Raw genomic sequence first — 18,573 nt, forward strand, 5'->3', positions numbered from 1 at the left:
GCCTGAGTGTGTCAACAGCAAAAGTACATGCAAGACAGCCTGTGTGCTCGCGTGCCAGCACCCTAGAGGGAAGTGGCAGATTCCTGTTTGTGATTTGCATAACAATCCTGTACAAGTGTCTGGTGGTTCCTAGCAGGCAATCCCACTGCTGGTTTGCAGTCCAGGAAGGATGAATGGGTGCTGGTTTCTGGGATGCACCGGGCGTCTGGGCAGAGCCGCGTGACCCTGGCCTGGAGGACAGAGTCTTGCACAAATATCTGCTCTGTGCCTGTGAGTGGCTTTGCTGAGGCCCTGCTGGATGCTGATGTCTTTTCAACAGCAGATAGCATCTCTGCTCTCATCCCGGCAAGCCATCCCCAGACTGCCCAAGCCTCTCAAGCAGATCCTCCACCCTGAGGAGAGGTGTGCACCAGAGATTCCGAAAAATGCCTGAATCTTGGTCCACCGTGGTTCTCCTGCACGATCAGCCCTGCTGCTCCTGGTAGGAACTAACAGTTAGCACCTGTGTGCTCAGCCCTGTGAACGCGCTTCACCACCTTAGCCCATGAACCCTCCAGTGTCCCCATGGCATGCTTGCTGTGGTGACCACCTTACAAATGGGTGACTGGATGCAGAGAGGTCGAGCAGTATGGCCAGAGCCACACAGCTGGAGCAGGGCAGAGATGGGGTTCAAAGCCCAGTGATCAGGATCTCAGACTTCACTCTTAACCGCGGCTTCTCGCAGGCATGCTGACACTCCTCTCAGTGGTCAGGGTGAGGAGAGTGTGATCCAAGGAGGTGAAACCCAGTGTAAAGGCTTGAGAGTTGGGTCTGTTGGTTCCAGGGCCTAGAAAATACAGCTTGTAGCTCCTGCCTTGGTTTATGGGGCTTCAGAACCAAATAAACAAAATAAATTTTAACACTGAAAAAACAGCCCTAACCACAGAGCCAGCCCATGACCTGCCGGGAAGGTTTGTGTGGAGAATTCTGTTCAGGGGAAAATTAAGGGGTAGGTTCTGTGGCCCACCCCCACAGCTGAGCTTTTGTTATGTAAAGAAGTAAAATATTGCCCAGGGCACAGCCAGAGGTTCCCATTTGCCCCCTAGTACTATTTTACTGAGTTATACTTCTCTCCACCCCTTATCCCCAGTGTTTCTGTCACTCTGAAGGAAGTGTGGTCCCCAATGGGCATTATTAATTACAATGCAACATTTGATTGGGATTTCTTTTAAGTCCCATTTTCATAGAAGGAGAGGCACCTTTTAAGTGTGGTGGCCCGTGATCACTTGATGACCCTTGACCTTCTAAGCACAAAAGAGACCAGAGAACCTTCTGGCTAGGTAAGGACTGCAGTGGGTGGGCTAGGTCTCCCCTGGGCAGGGTTCTCAGTCCCACCAAGTTGAAGGTCAAGTTGCACCTCGGCAGTGATTCACTGGGAGAGACTTTCTAGCTGGAGGGACGGCTGAGAATGGTGAGAAGTCTTGTCCTCCTGTCGGACACAGCACATAGAGTGCCCCTCCTCTTCCGTGTATGACCATGTCTCCTGGGCGTACTCTGCTGATCCCTGTCTGTCTGTCCTCCTGCAGACAATCGGTGCATGGACAGAAGGTTCCTCCCAGCCAAGTCCAAGAAGCTCATCGCACTCGCCAGCTTCCCGGGCGCCGGCAACACATGGGCCCGCCATCTCATTGAGCTGGCCACGGGCTTCTACACCGGCAGTTACTACTTCGATGGTTCTCTGTACAACAAAGGTGAGGGGCGGGACATCCTGCAGGTGAGGGGCGGGACATCCTGCAGGTGAGGGGTGGGACATCCTGCAGGTGAGGGGTGGGACATCCTGCACCTCTCGGCATGCCGGGGCTTGTCCATCAAGGCCCACTGTGTACTCCTGCGGTCCTCCCTTTTACGTCTGACGCACTCATGCTGTGTGTCCTGAGCCTGCTGACTAGTTGGCATCTATTAAGTACCCATGATGTGCTGGTTAGCTTTCCTCCACTTAGGTTGCCACAACCATTTCTTAAGCACCTGCTGCGAAGCTTACCACAGATACTGACTGATCAACAGCTCTGTGCTATCAGCAGAAGTATAATAACTGTGCTTACATTGGGGCACTTATTGAGTACCAACTGTTTGCCAGACTCCTCACCCACAGTATTTGTTGGATGCCATGCTTTGTTTTGATGTTTGCTGTGTTTTCCCGGGCACCATTGTATTAGAAATGTGCTTCCCTTGTGTGGTTTTCCAGATGCTTTTATGGAGCACCAACTGTGGGCAGGAATCTCAGGGGAGTTCACAGCCATCCCCAGATACCCTGTGACCTGACTCCAGACGTGAAAGCTGAGACTGACGAAGAGGGAAATAACTGGCCCCAAAGTCACAGTTTTTTCAAATGGCTAATTAGAGAATGTGCCCAGCTGTTTCCTGATTTCGTTCTCATGTCCTTGTCACTCTCGGGCTTCTCTCTGGGGGAGTAAAAATCATGGGTGGCACTGGACACGAAATGCCCTCCTCGATATGGGTTTTACGTCTATGTGTGCACAGCCCTGGGTTGCGGCTTTGTGTCTGTGTTTTCGTGGAGGAACACTTCCTGGCTGTGTGGCCTTGGGCACACTGCTGCCCCTCTCTGGTCCTGTGATCGTGCACCTATCACAGCTAACAGTTTGTGCCTCGTGAGGGTGGCGTAAAAGTGAGCGCGCTGATGCGTGTAACAATCCCCGCACACGGGAAATAAGCTCTGCTGTTATGGCTTGGGTGCCAGGCACGGCTAAGGAAAGCTAGGTAGCTCCATTTCCCAGGATTCTCATCAGCAGAGAGTGAAGAGGTGAAGAGGGTGGGGTGGAAGGTTGGAGCCAGCAGGGGGCGCTGGAGGGCTCAGTTGACTCTGATAAACACTGCCCAAAGCCAGCGCAGAGAGGACCGGGTTTATTTCATCAGCCAACCCCCAGGGCATAGTCTGCCAGTGCAAGAAGTCAGGACAGGAGCTCAGGCAGGGCAGGAACCTGGAGGCAGGAGCCGATGCAGAGGCCACGGAGGGTGCTGCTTACTGCCTTGTTCCCCATGGCTTGCTCAGTCTGCTTTCTTATAGAACCCAGGACCACCAGCCCAGGGATGGCACCACCCACAGTGAGCTGGGCCTTCTCACATCAATTATTAATCAAGACAATGCCCCACAGGCCAATCCGATGGAGGGAATTCCTGAGTTGTGGTTCTCTCTCCGTGAATGTCTCGCAGTTGTGTTGTTGACAAACACTATGGGGCACACAGGGCCTGTACTTTTGGATCCCTGTTCTCTGTATTTGGTTTGGGTTTCTGTACTCGGTTACTTAGCACCTACTATGTGTGAGTGACTGCCAGGATTTGAACTCAGACCTTCAGCAGAACCTGTGCTGTGTTGCCTTTATGTGCTGGTGGCCGGGGACAGGTCAGACAGTTGAGACTGATGGTAGGCTCATCCTTACTGCTCTTGTTACACGGGCTCCACCCTCACAGAAGGGGCCTGTAGGATCACTGAGGTCAGAGATCTAACCTGGTTTCATCTCCTGTGTTAAGTGAACCCCACTTTGCTAAGACATGTTAAGATGGATTCTGAGGTTCTGTTTTCCCTAGAGGTTTGAAGGAGGGAAGGGAAGCCGCTGCCTAGACACCCGGTGCTGTTCCTCCACCACCTCCCTCCTGGCGTCAGAGAGCGATGCGGCCATCAGTCTGAAAGTTCACAGCGCTTTGTAAACAGGGCCTGGGCTCAGAGCCTCACATTCATCTGGAACGTGGGGAGTTGGCATCAGATTTTCTGATTATGTTCTTACATGACCAGATAGTGCCAGGAGGGGACCTTGGGGACACTGTGGTGTAAGGCACACACAGTCTGTAATATTGGTAGTGTAAAGTGAGAGAGAGAGAGAGAGAGAGAGAGAGAGAGAGAGAAGAAAATATTGTGTATTAGTGTGTGTGTGTGTGTGTGTGTGTGTGTGTGTACAGGGTTTTTTTCCTGCAGCTCTGAGCCCATGTCTTGGAACAATTTCCTGGTGGCTCCTCAGAGTCTGAGGGTCACATGCTCCCCAAATAAGTAGATCCTTGTGTTGACTCTGGAAAGTGATATTCAAATATGCCACATTTGTGTAATAGTGGTGCCGGGTCCTATAGAAAAGAGGGGTGCAGAAGGGGGGCCTCTGGTGGTGGAGTTCAGCAGTTCCCTGTGACTGTCAATTGCGCAACATTCCTCAGGAACACCTCGCCCATTGTCTTCCTGAAGCTTCTTTCTAGAACATGTTCCACCCAACCCCACCCTGTCTACAGGCCGGCTCCCAAGGGATTCTAAGTATTTCTAGACAATCGTGGCTCATCTTGCTTGTGTTTTGTTTGTTTGTGTTTATTTTTAATCTCCACAAATACCAAGCTCAGTTGCTGCCATCATGGCATCAAAGAGACAGCATCTCAGGTCTCCGACGACGGGGAGGTGACTTTCCCTACTCTTCCCGTTGATGACATCGTGCTGCCTTGTATAGGGAATTAGGAAGTTTCCGTTACTATTTGTTGGTTTTTGGTTTCTGGAGATGGGGTCCACACTATAACCAGGACGGCTTCGTGACATCTTGTGGCAATGCCAATCCATCAGCTTCAGCTCCTGGGCATGGGGATTGCTGCTACACCTGGAACTGGCGCCATGTTTCTGAGGACATTTCCTCCGAGAGCGTGTGGGTTCTTGTATGCCACCTGCATCTACCCATTGCTGGGCCTGTAATAAAATGGTTTTCAGTGAAGACAGAATGAAGCCACAGGTGGGAAGCCACAGAATGAAATACAAGCGGGCTGTACAGCATCCCACCAATGGGACATGTGCCATGAGTTTAGCCAGGCTGTGTGTGGTGAACTTCCCATACTGTCTCCCAAGCCTCATCCTCGGTGCCCTCAGGATACTGTGCCACAGAGAACCCCCAAAACTGTTTATCTTGTCACAGGTATGAGCCAGCCCAAATTTGCAAGGCTGGTCTAATCCTAGGGCTCGGCCCAAGCAGTCCAAGGGCACAGCATCACTCGGGAAAGGGCAGCCCATTCCTGTCTCTTCTGCCCAGAGGCCCTAGGAGGGCGGCCACAACTCTCTGGACCCCTAGAACAGGATCAGGTGACACGCCAGACCTTACCTTTATCCACCTTAAAAGCTGTGTGTGTAGGCTGAGCAGGAAGACACCGTACCCCACAGCCTGCTAGGTCCTGGAACCTCTTAGCCCAGGACTTTCTGTGGCTTCTGTTAGTTTCTGGGGCAGAAAACCTAACAAAAACAGTGTAAAGGAGGATCTGTTTTGGCTTGTTCAGTCCATCATTACAGAGAAGGGGGATAGGGAGCGGCTCAGTCCCCAGGACAGCAGAACCCTCTGCCGCAGCTATGTCACTGGAGGATTAGAAGGGCCACTTCCGGCAGCCACCTTAACTCCTTTAACCAGAGTCCTGCTGTGTACCTCGCCAGTTTCTCACAAAGGCTGTGTGAAGAAGGTGCAGATGGAGAAACTGAGGCCCAGAGACTGTGACATAGTGTTGGGGTCACTCGCTGTCTTAGAAATAGCATGAAGGCCACACTTGACTTTTAAGATGCCCCCAATGCCTCAGCTCAGAGCGTGGGAGTCCTGAGGGGTAAGGACACAGGCTTGGGAGCCTGGGTTTGGCACCTCTGAGTGCATCAGGACTCCCACAGCCCTCTCTAGCTCCGTGTTCTCCGCCCCAGGACTTTAGTACCTGTGGTCCCTACCCTTTCTTGTCTTGGGCTAGCCGGTTCCTCCCAGAAGGCTATGGCCATGTCTGTATCTCAGAGGGTGAATGTGTAGCCAGGGACCAAAACAGAACCACCCAGCTTGACCCCTTCCGGGCCTGCTCCTGTCCTGCTGCATTGACTGGCAGTGGCTGTGATTTTCAGTTCCTGCAGCTCAGGTAAACAGGCGCCGCTCTCAGAAGCCGTTAGGCTCGCTCTGCTCGGCTTCTGTCATGATGTTCAGTGCCGTGGGTGCTCAGAATGCACACAGGAAGGAATCCGCGAGTCGAGAGAGCGAGGAAGACTGAGGGGGTGCTGGAGAGGGTGGTGTGTGCTTCCCGCCTCCCCTCTCACCAGCTTCTGACTTCTTGCTTGGGTTGGGGACAGGGTTCAAAGGCGAGCGAGACCACTGGCGTAGTGGGCGGACCATCTGCATCAAGACCCATGAGAGTGGCCAGAAGGAGATCGAAGCCTTCGATGCAGCCATTCTGCTCATCCGAAACCCCTACAAGGCCCTCATGGCCGAGTTCAACCGCAAGTATGGAGGCCACATTGGCTTTGCTGCCCATGCACACTGGAAAGGCAAAGGTACAGGAGGGAGGGCCTGGGGCGATGTGGGGTGCAGGGTGGCCACACCCAAAGTACCAGCTTTGTAGCCCAGGAGCTAAGGATTCAGACTTTGCAGTGGGGCTCCCTTGTAAGGGGACTCCCAGCCCTTACACTTTTTTGAATAGCTCTAATTTTCTGGACTTAGGGAGATGAGAAAATAGTGGGGTGCAAGGATCTGGAAGGTATCCTTTCTCCACTCACCAGCTATGGTTCTCATTATGGTGGCAGAGACACTGCTGGGGAAATCCAGATGGCACTGATGGCCACAAGTTTGTGGGTCCTTCCCTGGGTACCACATGGCCTGTGTCCAGCCCTCCCTGCGTAGTGGCTAGACCCTACAGCTGTGTGACCATTATCAGTGAAGTCACCCAACAGCTCCAGCCCACAAGGTTCAGAGGGCTTGGAGACTTGTTAGTGTCACCCCACTGGGCAGTGAGCAGGCCCAAGGTGAAGTGGGTTTGGCAGTTCTTCCCCGCTGTGTGAGAGGCCTGTGCCAGCAAGCAGGCCGAGGCTGGAACACGGACACGGCATCTGCCCTGTGGACCCTGGTTCTCTCTTTATTATAAAGTGAGAAAAGTGAGGTTCTATCTTTATTAGTGAGAAAAGTGAGGCCCAGAGAGGTAGAGACCTCTCACTGAGATGCCCAGTGGCCAAGCTGTCCCTCTCTCCCCTTCCTAGGCCTCCTGGGATCTGAGAGAAGACAGGCGTTAGGGAGTGTGGCCCCCAACTCAACACTGAGCCACCCCTGTGGTTCCTGTAGCAGGGTAAATGATGATTGGTTAGCACCCTGGGTGCTGCTGAGCTGGGATTCCAACACAGGTATTGATTTACACCCCCCACACACACACACACATGCACCCACGCACACACGCACACATGCACACAAGCCAGCCTCCACGTCCAGAGACATTTACTCCCCCAGCAGCCACCTCATCTGCTCTGTTTCCTTTTTTGGACACCTGGGCCCTTTAGGTCAATGCTGAGTCAGGGCTGAACCAACAGAGGGTACCTAGGAGGTCCAGACTCACCTCCTACTGGGAACAGACTAGCTCCATCAACTCTTCAGGTCAAGAGCTTTGGCTGAGAACTCCCCCGAGGGAGTAGAGCCCCCACGCTCCACCCCACCCACCTACCCAGTCCTCTCCTTTGACACCCTATGCACCAGGACAACTGGGGGACTCATTAGCAAGGCCAGTTACCAGGCTCCACCCCAGAGCTGCCCACCCAGAAACGCCGCATTTTTACCAGTCTCTGGGGGCCTTCCCGATACACACGCCAACTTAAGTGCCACTGCCTTAAACCCTTCCTGCTCAGGGGACCGGGGACCAGTGGCACCAGTGTACCTAGGATATTTCAGAGTCTGTGTCCGAGCACAGTGTTCTCACAAGCTTTAAGAGCTGCTTTGGGGCACCCTTGATGTACGGTGGGAGGGTTCTGTGGGAGGGGAGGCCCCATAGCCGCTGTGTGCATCCAATCACCGTAGCTCTGCCCCCTCCTAATTAGATGGAGATAAGCCTCCCCATCCCCAAACTTTGGTTCCATAACGTTAATTTTACAGCCCCTCTGGAGCAGGACCAAGGCAAAATTTTATGTGATATGATTACACAAGGTGAATTGTCCTGGATCTGTTTAATGAAACAGATCCTGTGTTTAACGATTCCGTGGGGAACTGGCACTGAGGAGCCATTCATCAGGGCCTGCTCTCTCCTGACAACAGAAGATGAAGCAGGAGACCTCTGCGCAGTGTGCAGGCACATCTGTGTGGTCTTGGCTCCCCGGGGTGCCTTTGTTTCCGGATTTGTGGGTGCTAATCACTTTCCTGGAGCCCTGAGCTAGGGAGGGCTTTTGTTTCCATTTCTGTTTTTCTTTGCAGAAGAGTCATTTGGGGACTTTGAGAGGTGAGGGGTTGGAGAGTGTGGGCAAACATCTAATATGGGAGAGCTCAGAACAGCTTAGGGTGCTGCTAAGCCTTTGGGAGGGAAAGTCGGGCCAGCAGGATGAGACACGTGGGGTGTCTCAGGAAAAGCTAAGTGCTGACATCAGCAAAGATGGTCATAGATAGCATTTACAACCGGTACCTCATCGGAATCTTTGCAAAGCTTATTAGCCTGAGAGGTTAGGGATGCCACTCAAGGAGAGAGCAAGCAGCACCTCCAAGGTCACCCAGTGTGGGTGGAGAAGAGCAGGGTTCCCAGCCCAGCCACCTGGCTGGAAAGTCATCTGTGGACAGCCCCTGTGTCTTAGCCAGCAGCCAGAGGTGAAGGATGGACACAGCCGGTAGACAGAGAGGCAGCTTCCTCGGGATAGTGCAGGTGTTGGGATTGGAAATGTCTTCAAGATGGTCATACGGAGCCACACCTGAATTCTAGACCTGTGGGGCGCTAGATGACAAAGGCCAGCCTCACCTGGCTTTCTCCTGTAGTAGCTGTCCTGAGTCACTAAGGATGCTGGGAGGTGACTCCAGAGGAAGAGGCTGACTAAGGGAAGGAGCCCCCATGCGTACTTAAAGTTTCCCAATCATTCAGATACATCTGGTCCTAGCCCATTATAACAGTACGGGCCCAATTAGTCAGCTGCCTTGTGAATAATCTATTTTAAGAATAAAAAATAACCTGTCGCCAGCATAAATATTTCCCAAGTAGCCGTGGGGTTCCAGGAGGGGACCGGAAGAGAGGCATCTCAGGACAGCTTCCGTCAAGAAAAACAGCCTTTTATCACAGAGCAATTTAGCAGTTGGAATTTCAATTTAGTTCAGCAGCCGTTACCCCTAGCTCCTGCTGGGTACCAGGCTGTGAGAGGAAGTGGGGACCAGGCTGCTGATGTCTGGAGAGGAGCTGGGGCAGGCTGGATTGGATGGTATTTCCCTACTGCGTGACCTTGATCAAGTCACTTCACCTGTCTGAGCCTTAGCCTCCTTCCTGGTGACAGGTGCACTATAGTCTTTTCCTTTCAGAGTATCTAAGAGGATTTTAAGGTCCCCCACCTGCCTCCTTGGGGTTTTCCAGCTGAGCTGGGGCTGATGCTGATCCCAGCATCCCAGTGCCCATCTTGGGCAGTCTCCCAACTTCCCTCCCACCTGAGCCACAAGCAGCTCTTCTTGAGATTTGCTTGCTCTACAACTACCAAGGAGTGCTCCATGTAACCTGCCTGCAGTGCTCCATGTAACATGTCTGCAGTGCTCCGTGTAACCTTCCTGGAGTGCTTCGTGTAACCTACCTGGAGTGCTCCGTGTAACCTGCCTGGAGTGCTCTGTGTAACCTGCCTGCAGTGCTCCATGTAACAATCTGCAGTGCTCCGTGTAACCTTCCTGGAGTGCTCCGTGTAACCTGCCTGGAGTGCTCCATGTAACCTGCCTGCAGTGCTCCATGTAACATGTCTGCAGTGCTCCGTGTAACCTTCCTGGAGTGCTCTGTGTAACCTGCCTGGAGTGCTCCGTGTAACCTGCCTGCAGTGCCTGCCGTGATCCGTGTAACCTGCCTCTCAAGTCAGGCAACCCCAAAGGCACCCTCCCATGACTTTCTATCCCATGGCAAGATGGTTGATGAGCCCCCCAAAGAGACAGTTCGTGACAGCTTAAATAAAGAGTAGAGAGACCACACAATCAAGACTAACAGTCCTGTTTAAAGCATCCCCCCGGGCTCAGTGGGCGGTGGAGACAGATGCGTAAGCAGGGTGACCACACAGTAATGACTCACTGTGTGGTCAGGAGGAAGAACTGGGCCTGCAGAGCCCAAAGGAGGCCTGAGCCCTGGGGGCCAGCAGGATGACCTCTTGAGCCACAGCAAGGGTGATAGTAGCCATGCTTATTGAACAGCTGCAGTCTGTCCCCACCTCCACCCCACCTCCTCAGCCATCCCCACCACCCTGTGCTCGGGCCGCACTCTACACAGCCCACCACTCCCTGTGAGCATGCTGTCATTGCTCAATGGTGGCAAAAGGCCCACACTCTGCAGCCAGGTCTCCCAAGTCCTGCGCTGTGGCTCATTCTGAGTGACCTTGGCTCAGCCACTCTCTGCCTCAGTTTCCTCTTCTGTTAAATGATGACCATCGTGACGTGACGTGGACCTGTGAGAACTGAGTAGAGCTAACTCCTGCCTATGTCCACATAGTGAAAACGCAATCACCATCCAGCAGTGCACCTTTATAATTATTATGTTAGCGGAAATTATAGCCCTATGGTATGACTATATTTACATAAACCTTACGTAATATAAATCTATTTTATAAAGCCAAGTATGGTGGCACACACCTTTAACCCTTTAACACTCAGGAGGCAGAGGCAGGTGGATCCCTGAGTTCAAGGCCAGCCTAGTCTATAGAGTGAGTTCCACACAGAGAAACCCTGTCCCAAAAAAACAAAACAAAGCAAAATCTATTTTATATAACTCATATAATTTGCAGAGTATAGTCTCCAGGGGTGAGTCAGAAGGACCTGGACACAGAATGAAGTCTTTGCTATGTTGTCTTTTTCCTTCAGTTGATGAAACCGTCTGGTTGTCTTTACCCTTTGAGGAAGAGTCTGTGACTAACTTTGAATTTAATTACCCTACTTAAAAAACTTAAATACTATGTGTTGCTCATCAGTTACTAGACCAAACTGTATAAACAGATTTAAATATTTGTCCTTTTAAAAGTTTTACAGCCTTTACTGAATTTAGTAAGCATATTCTAGATAAGTCATAAACAGATTTCTTTTTAATGATTAAAGCAATGACTAACTATTCAAAACACAAAAGCTTTGTTCAATGGGGAGACATCACAGGTTTTAAATGTCCATTTAAGTTGAAGGCTAAACAAAGGATTGTGTTGTTGTTTTAAGTGTTTTTTGGAGGGAGGGGTAAAAATTACTAAAAACAAATCAATAATTAAAGTATTGTAAAGTATTGTAGAGAATTAAGCATCAGTTTTATCTCAGGGCACTGACTGACTTCTGAGTTTTATAACTTCAGTGTTATTTTAGCCTCATTATAACCATATCCATTTCAAACAATCCCTTTGCAACATACTTTGATGTTATTATTATTGTTATTACAAAATTTAGAAAAGAATTTTTTCTTTGGTTTTTTGAGACAGAGTTTCTCTGTGAGTTCTTGGCTGTCCTGGAACTCACTCTGTAGACCAGGCTGACGTTGAACTCAGAGATCCGCCTTTCTCTGCCTCCCAAGTGCTGGGATTAAATATGTGCGCTACCACACCTATCTTAGAAAAATTTAATGAGGTGATTTTGAAAGTAAATTCAGGAGGCTGTACTATAAAACAAAATATGGTATATTAAATATTCAATAGTCATTAATACAGGCAAAGTATATTAGCAGCTTTTGTTTGCTTAAGCAAATTTAAATTACATATCTGTTAAAGAGTTAAGTTGCTGTAGCAGGTACTTTGAAGTGTCTTGCTTTTATGTGTGTGAGGTTTTTGTTGTCACTGCTGAAAAAAGCCTTTCCTTTTTTTAGTCACCGAAAGTATAAGGCGTAAAGACTGGGCCAGAGCTCAGCATTCATGATTTTATTTTTCTTTTTAATTAGAAACAGAGTTGAATAATTCTGTTACATTTTGAACTATGGTGTAACTCATTAAGAAGATCTAATGTCTATGCAAACCTCAAAGTAAGTTTTGAAAATGACAATTCAAAAAATACAGATGTAGGGTTTTCTCTTCCATTGGCCTTGCCAAGGTCCGCAACCCTGCTTGAAACCCTGCTCGGTCTGCTCGTTTGTTTATAGAGGCAGCGCTGCTCAAAAATACCCTTGAAATGTTGGTGCACATACAAACACTCAACATGTCAAGGAGACCTACTCACAGGTGTGAGTTAGCCTGTTAGTCTATGGGCTAGAGTTTAGTGTGTCAATGGTGGCAGTTGTTCACTGGGAAAAAATATCGTGGGGTAGGAGCGTCATATAGTTACTTTACACCCTCAAGGGATAGGGACCAAGTTGTAAACCAGACTGGGCTAAGGATCAGGAGATCACATCTTCATTAGAATTGTATCTTGTTCTTAAAAGCAGTTTTAATTTTTTTTTAATCTAAAAACTCACGTTAGTTGTCCCAAAAAAAGATTTGAGACTGTTAAAAGAGCCAAATGAAAAGTGGGATGCACAAAAAGATTTAGTCATGTGATCAACACTGGGAAGGGAGACAGTAAGATCCGTCAAACCTGCAAGTTTGTCTTTAGGGACCTGGAGTGAGGCCAGAGAATAGAGGGCCGAGGCTATGCAAGACTAATCAGTCCTGGTCGAGGTGGTGCTGTCATCAGTGTATAGAGGGCCGAGGCTATGCAAGTCCTGGTCGAGGTGGTGCCGTCGTCAGGCCTCAGTCTCTCTAAGGTAGTTGAAAAGTTGCTAGAACTGTGTGAAATCAGGGAGACAAGGTCCCTCTCCAGCTTGTGCCCTTCCCTCTCCCAACATGAGATTCCTGGGGCAACTCCTATGTCCTGAGGTTCCATGGCTTCAATCGTGACAGTCAACTGAGAAACGTGTGTCTCTTCAGAGCAATTTCTGACGGACTGGTTACTCCGGGGATCAGTTTTTAAGATGAAGTTCCCCTGAAAAAGCCCCGCGGTACTACATGTGACCCAGGAGCAGAGCTGATGGGTCTGGGAAATGCCTACCGTGTGTCGGTGGTACTTAAACATTTAGAGAGCTTCTTATTAGATAAGAGGGACGCAGAACCCCGCGTTTAGGAGGATTGGACAGGTCAAGATAGCAAAACTCCCCAAGATGCTTGAAGATGGGTCTCAGGACAAGTCCCCAGGAATGCTGGAGAGGGGACACAGACAGATTCATTTGGTTATCTTTAATAGTCTGAGGTGGTCCCCAAAGCTCAGTCCAAGCTGAGATTTGGGGTTTTAAGGCCAAAAGGACTTTTAGAGCTGGTCAAGACACTTTGATGTAAGCGTGGGAGTTAAAGGGAAAGAAGCTGCTCAAAGGTAGGAGGCCACGGTGAGCAGACCAGAGAAAAAGAAGGGGGAAAGGGAGGAAGAGGGAAAAGAAGGGAGGGGTGGGGGAAGAGGGAGGAGAGGAGAGGAGAGCTATCTCAGAATTGACCTTTATTTTGACATAAACCTCCCAAAAGTTTTCATTAATTTTTTATTTTAGCATCCATTTTAACTCCTCTGGCTTAAGAGCTCTTGGTTATGAATTGCCTACCTGATCAGGTTTGGGAGATCATTTTGCATCTCAGTTAAAGCTGGCTGCCTATTTGTGAGTTTTGCCTAGGACTTTGCTTTTATTGCCTCCTACTTTGGAGGTAACTGTTTGGGTTATCTTTAGTGTGCTTTTTCCAAACACTTGCAAGTTAGTCAGCAATTATCGCTCCTAGAACTGCTGGAGAGGCAGATGGCCATTTCCCTTCAGGCAGTTCCTCCTCTTTGGAAACCTCATTGCTGCGTTATATATATATATATATATATATATATATATATATATATATATATATATATATATATATATATATATTCTCTTTCTTTTTTCTATTCTGAAAAGTTACCCATCTGTACTAGCTACAGACTATGTGGTTTTGGTCAGTTTTCTGTACTGCTTTTGGCAAAGACTTTCTCAGCTTTTACCCTGAAACCAACTTCTACTGGGTCTTCTTAACATGTTTACATAAGCCTGAGGGCGCTCAAGACACTGGGTGAACAAACCGGGTGTCTTCCCGGACAGAAATGTCTTCTGACCCAGAATAGGCACGTTTGCTGAGTTCCCTGTGAGGCCCTTGCACATACAGAGGCATTCCCCCTGACGCCTCAACTCTGTGGCGTGGTTTGGGGTGGGAGCAAGCAAGTGTCTCTCCTCCTCAGAGTCCCAACATAAAACTCCTAAGCTGAAGGATTGACAGGGTCACAGGAGAAGTGGGGGGGGGGTGTAGGAAGCAGAATTAAACATTTGAGGAGCATCAGGAAGCACAGGTCAAATGTGAGGAAGCAAAGGTCAAGTGATATAAATGAAAACATTTCAAGGACAAGAAAAACCACAACAAAACAGAAACTAAAATGCCTTCAAAGTCCCAGGAGCAGATGAAATACTGAAAAGAAGCTAAATAGAAGAATCTAAATTACCTTCAGAATTCTGAATGCAAGCAAGCAAGCAAACCAAACCAAATATTAGAACAGAATGCTTTCTAACAAACAAACAAACAGATAACCTCAAAACAAATATTCTGAAAGCAGACTAAAGAGATTCCTATCGAAATCTGGTCTGTTAACCAGCTCAGGGTCGACAAATAGACTGTCCACAAAACCAGAGGAAAGAGCTCACAACGATCCACCTGAGGAAATAACACCAGATGGCCAGGGCTCAAGGGATCCGTGCAGGTACCTGGCTTCCATTCAGGCGGTTCCTCTGTGAAAAGTGAACCATTTTTAGAACCCCGCATGTCACTGTATCTGTTGACACAAAACTAGAGCTCTCATCTTAAAGGAAAGATGAGATCATTTATTCTGGAGTCATTTTGAGTGGCCATGGCTCAGAAACCCAGATTTAGGTTACCCCAAATTCCATGTTCCAACATAAAAGCAATTTGATGAAGTTTTTGTAGGTTTATAGGACAGATAAAGCCTGAATCAAGGCAAGTTTAAATGCATTGGTGGGTCCGTCAGAGAGGCGGGTACAGCGAGACCTTGCTGTAGACCAAGAAGTTATCTGATGGCGTTCTTAGTTTCTGAATTGCTGGAAACTAGTGATCTGCTAAGTTAATAGATTCCAAAGGGTTTCTGTCTACTAGTCAGGGGTGTTAGTTCTGACACAGGGGTGGGCAAGAAATGGCGGCTCCTAGGAACTAGAACTAGTCCAAAGGAAGGTAATTTGCTCCTGCACATCCTACCTCTCCACGGTGCTGCCGTTCTAATCAATCAGGGTCTGGAGATACAGCTTCTTCCTAAGAGCTCTGGTTCCTGAGATCAAACCTGGGGCTTCCAGCAGTCTAGGCAAGCAAAGGTCTACTCCCTACTTCCTGTATAGTTCTGCATATCTTATTTCTGTACCTCCACATAGTGGTAGCATTACTTACATGTTGTGGTCTATTTGTATATAGGGCTGACTGTGCCTGGTCAGTGAACCAGGCCCCAGTCAAGTGTGTGTGACCCCAGAGATCACAGGTGGGTGTAGCATGATCAATCAGAACTGAGAGACAATATTGGGGTTTCACTTGAAGACCAGAAAAGCAAAGCAGCCAGCCACTGGCTCTTACCTTGACCTCAGTCCGAAAATGGCAATCCCGCCTCCAGAAAACCGCAGAATGAGACTGAGACTGAGAGCTGTCTCCTCCTGTTTTATAATCTCTCTAGTTGTGGGATTAAGGGTGTGCACCACTACCGCCTGGTTTCTATGGCAAACTAGTGTGGCTACTGGGATTAAAGGTGTGTCATTGCTGCCTGGTCTGTAAGGCTGGCCAGAGTGGCTGTTTCACTTTTCTGATCTTCAGGCAAGTTTTATTTATTAAAATACAATTGGAATGCCACTCCAGGTGGGTTCAGAAGTCTGGGAGGTGTGTCATCTGCTGACCCCTTGCTGTCTCTGCAGAGTGGCCTGAGTTCGTGAGGAACTATGCCCCATGGTGGGCCACACACACGCTGGACTGGCTCAAGTTTGGCAAGGCAGTACTAGTGGTACACTTCGAGGATCTCAAGCAGGACCTCTTTGCCCAGCTGGGCCGAATGGTCAGCCTGCTGGGCGTGGTGGTCAGGGAAGACCGGTTGCTGTGCGTGGAGAGCCAGAAGGATGGCAACTTCAAGCGCTCCGGGCTCCGCAAGCTGGAGTATGACCCGTACACGGCTGAGATGCGCAGGACCATCGCCGCCTACATCAGGATGGTAGACACGGCACTGCGCAGTCGCAACCTCACAGGGGTGCCTGATGCCTACGGCCCAAGATGATGGGTAGCCAGGGAGGGACCCAGCACCCCCCGTGGCTCCAAGAGCTGACTTCCCTCTGGCATGAAGACAGCCCCAGGCTTCTGCCTGCGTTCGGAGAGGCCCCTCCGAGGCCTGGGGAAGAGACATCCAGGCACCCTCCCCTGACGACCTGGTTTGGGGAGTCCATGTCCCTGGTGTTGGGGAGAAAGGGGAGACGGTTATCACGGAGACGGCAGTGGTTGGGAGGTTCCAGATGTGACAGCGGATGGATGGTTATATGCAGTGACCCTGCAGCTGACTGTGAGGGCCCCTGTCTTTTTCCCTGAGCAAGCACCGGCTTTCTGATCTCTCTCAGGCTTCCTCTGTGTGACAGACGGGTGTCTGGGATGTGTCTCTGTGGCCTTAGAAGTCTGACTTCTGAGGTAGGGAGACTGGTGCTTTGGCACCACCGTGGGAGCTGCCCACACATGTGAGATCCAAGCTGGGTACTGTTCCACCAGGACTGAAACTCTGTCCTTTCTGCCCACACTGTGTCTTGGGGTTGGTGGGAGTGACTTTGGGGTTCTTGATCCTTCTTCCAAAGTCCCTTAGGTACCAAAACCCAACCCAGCAGTTGGCCATGTGCCACGTACAGAGCCCTGGTGACCCATATTTTCAGGGTGGGATCCAACATGTTTATCTTACACTGCCCTCCTGAGTCCCTTAACCGGGGAGTCCTTTACTACCCAGGGGAGCACAAAAGTGTTCCAACTCAGAAGGAGCCACACTCAAAACAGCCTCCTACCCACCAAGACATCAGCCTCCCTTCCTTTGCTTATAACCCAACAGGGCCAGTCCCCACTGGGGACTCCTTAGAAATGGGGTAATGGATGGCCCTCCATTTCCACAGCACCACCGCTCTCTACGCTGAGACACCAAACCAAAGGATTTCTGACTTACGTCACTGGTCATGTTTTCAAGCGCATGCATCCAGGATTCTGTCTCCCCACCTTGGATCCCTGTGGCTTCCCCTCCAGCCCACACCTTTGCCATTCCCACTGCACAGACACAAAAGCCATAGTCACAGCCCCTTCGCTCTTCTGTCTGGAGCAGCCCCCCCCCGAAGCTTTGGGGGGCAAACGAACACTCGTTCCCAGCTAGCCAAGGAACCCAGGAGAAGGTTCATGAAAAGAGATATATTTTTTTAAGAGGAATATGACCAAGACATTCTGCCCCTTGGATACTGGCCACACAAAAAGGAAGGGCCAGAGACTCTACCTGGTTCCCTTCTCCAGCGCCCTCATCTGGAGGGTGTGGACCACCCCAGGGCTCAGCCAGGGGGCTCTGAATGTATTTTGTATGGTGTTTCTTCCCTCCAGGCTAATTTCTAATTTTCTTTTACTGGGTAGTAGATGACCACATCTCCCCTCCAGTTTGGAGGTCATTCTCTCTGGGTCCAGAACCTGGACCAGTTCCTTGCTAGTGGCCACCTCTGGTCACAAACTTTCTGTTCAAAGATTCCTCAGGTCAATGCAAGCATTAAAGAGTTTTGTTGCTAATTCTACTATGTGGCCCTGTTGTAGACTCTGCGCTCACAGATGAGAAGCTTTCGTGGGTGTGTGTGTGTGAGAGAGAGAAGAGAATGTTCAGGGAAGGGCTGAGGTGTGAAATTCTCTGGGCTTGTGCACAGATGTGGAAGACGTGTCCTTAAGAGATCTCTTCTGTATGTGTGAGTGACAGAGGCCCCGTGTGGCTGCTGTACATGTCTCTTCACTAGGGGAGCCAGTGGCAACAAAGAGAGATGCAGGGAAACCTCTCTGACACCGAGAGATGCTGTGGTTGGCCCGTTCAGTCCCCAGACCTCTACCCTGGCTTCTCACACCAGACTGCAGCTTCTCTGGGGAGGGCTGTGACCAGAGACTTTCCCAGCCAGAGGGAGAAAAGGCTTTTAATGTTGCCTTGTTGGCAGTGGTGAGGGGCTTCACCCCACTCAGAGTCCTGGGCCCCCGACACAGGAGTAAGAAGAAGGACTTCAGTGATAGAGTCATGGCGGGGGAGGAGGGGGGATGTGCTCCTGAAAGCCACGCTGGGTGAATAAGTTCAACTGGACCCAGGCTGACTCAGATCTCTCACATGTCACAGATGCACCTGATCCTAGACCTTTGGGCCTGGGTCACCCAAACCTAGACCCTTGAGCATGTGTCACCTGGGACAGGACAGGACAGGACAGAAACTTCCATCTACATAGACCCTTGAACCTGGGTCACCCAAACCTAGACCCTTGAACCTGGATTGCAGCTAAATCCTGATAGAGTTTATATGATCCTAGACACATATTGATCCATGATCAGTCTTAGACTAACCCTAATCCTTATCCTAACTCCACATTGACTAAGTGCCAAGGCTGGTCCTAAGC

General features: G+C 49.9%; 1 protein-coding gene across 2 annotated transcripts in view; it reads left to right on the plus strand.

Annotated features, from left to right (window-relative positions):
• The window catches only part of Wscd2 (WSC domain sialate O sulfotransferase 2), a 93,639-nt gene extending 75,918 nt beyond the window's left edge, over positions 1 to 17,721 (plus strand). For both annotated transcript variants that reach the window (XM_087903707.1, XM_087903708.1), the window contains exons 7-9: positions 1,566 to 1,730; positions 6,107 to 6,307; positions 15,847 to 17,721. In XM_087903707.1, coding sequence (XP_087759833.1) covers positions 1,566 to 1,730; positions 6,107 to 6,307; positions 15,847 to 16,199 — 719 coding nt within the window. In that variant the 3' untranslated portion in view covers positions 16,200 to 17,721. The remainder of the gene's footprint in view (positions 1 to 1,565; positions 1,731 to 6,106; positions 6,308 to 15,846) is intronic.
• The last annotated feature ends 852 nt before the right edge of the window (positions 17,722 to 18,573 follow it).

The sequence above is a fragment of the Myodes glareolus genome, chromosome 2 (assembly GCF_982192425.1).
Source record: "Myodes glareolus chromosome 2, mMyoGla1.1, whole genome shotgun sequence".
Classification (NCBI taxonomy): Eukaryota; Metazoa; Chordata; class Mammalia; order Rodentia; family Cricetidae; genus Myodes; species Myodes glareolus.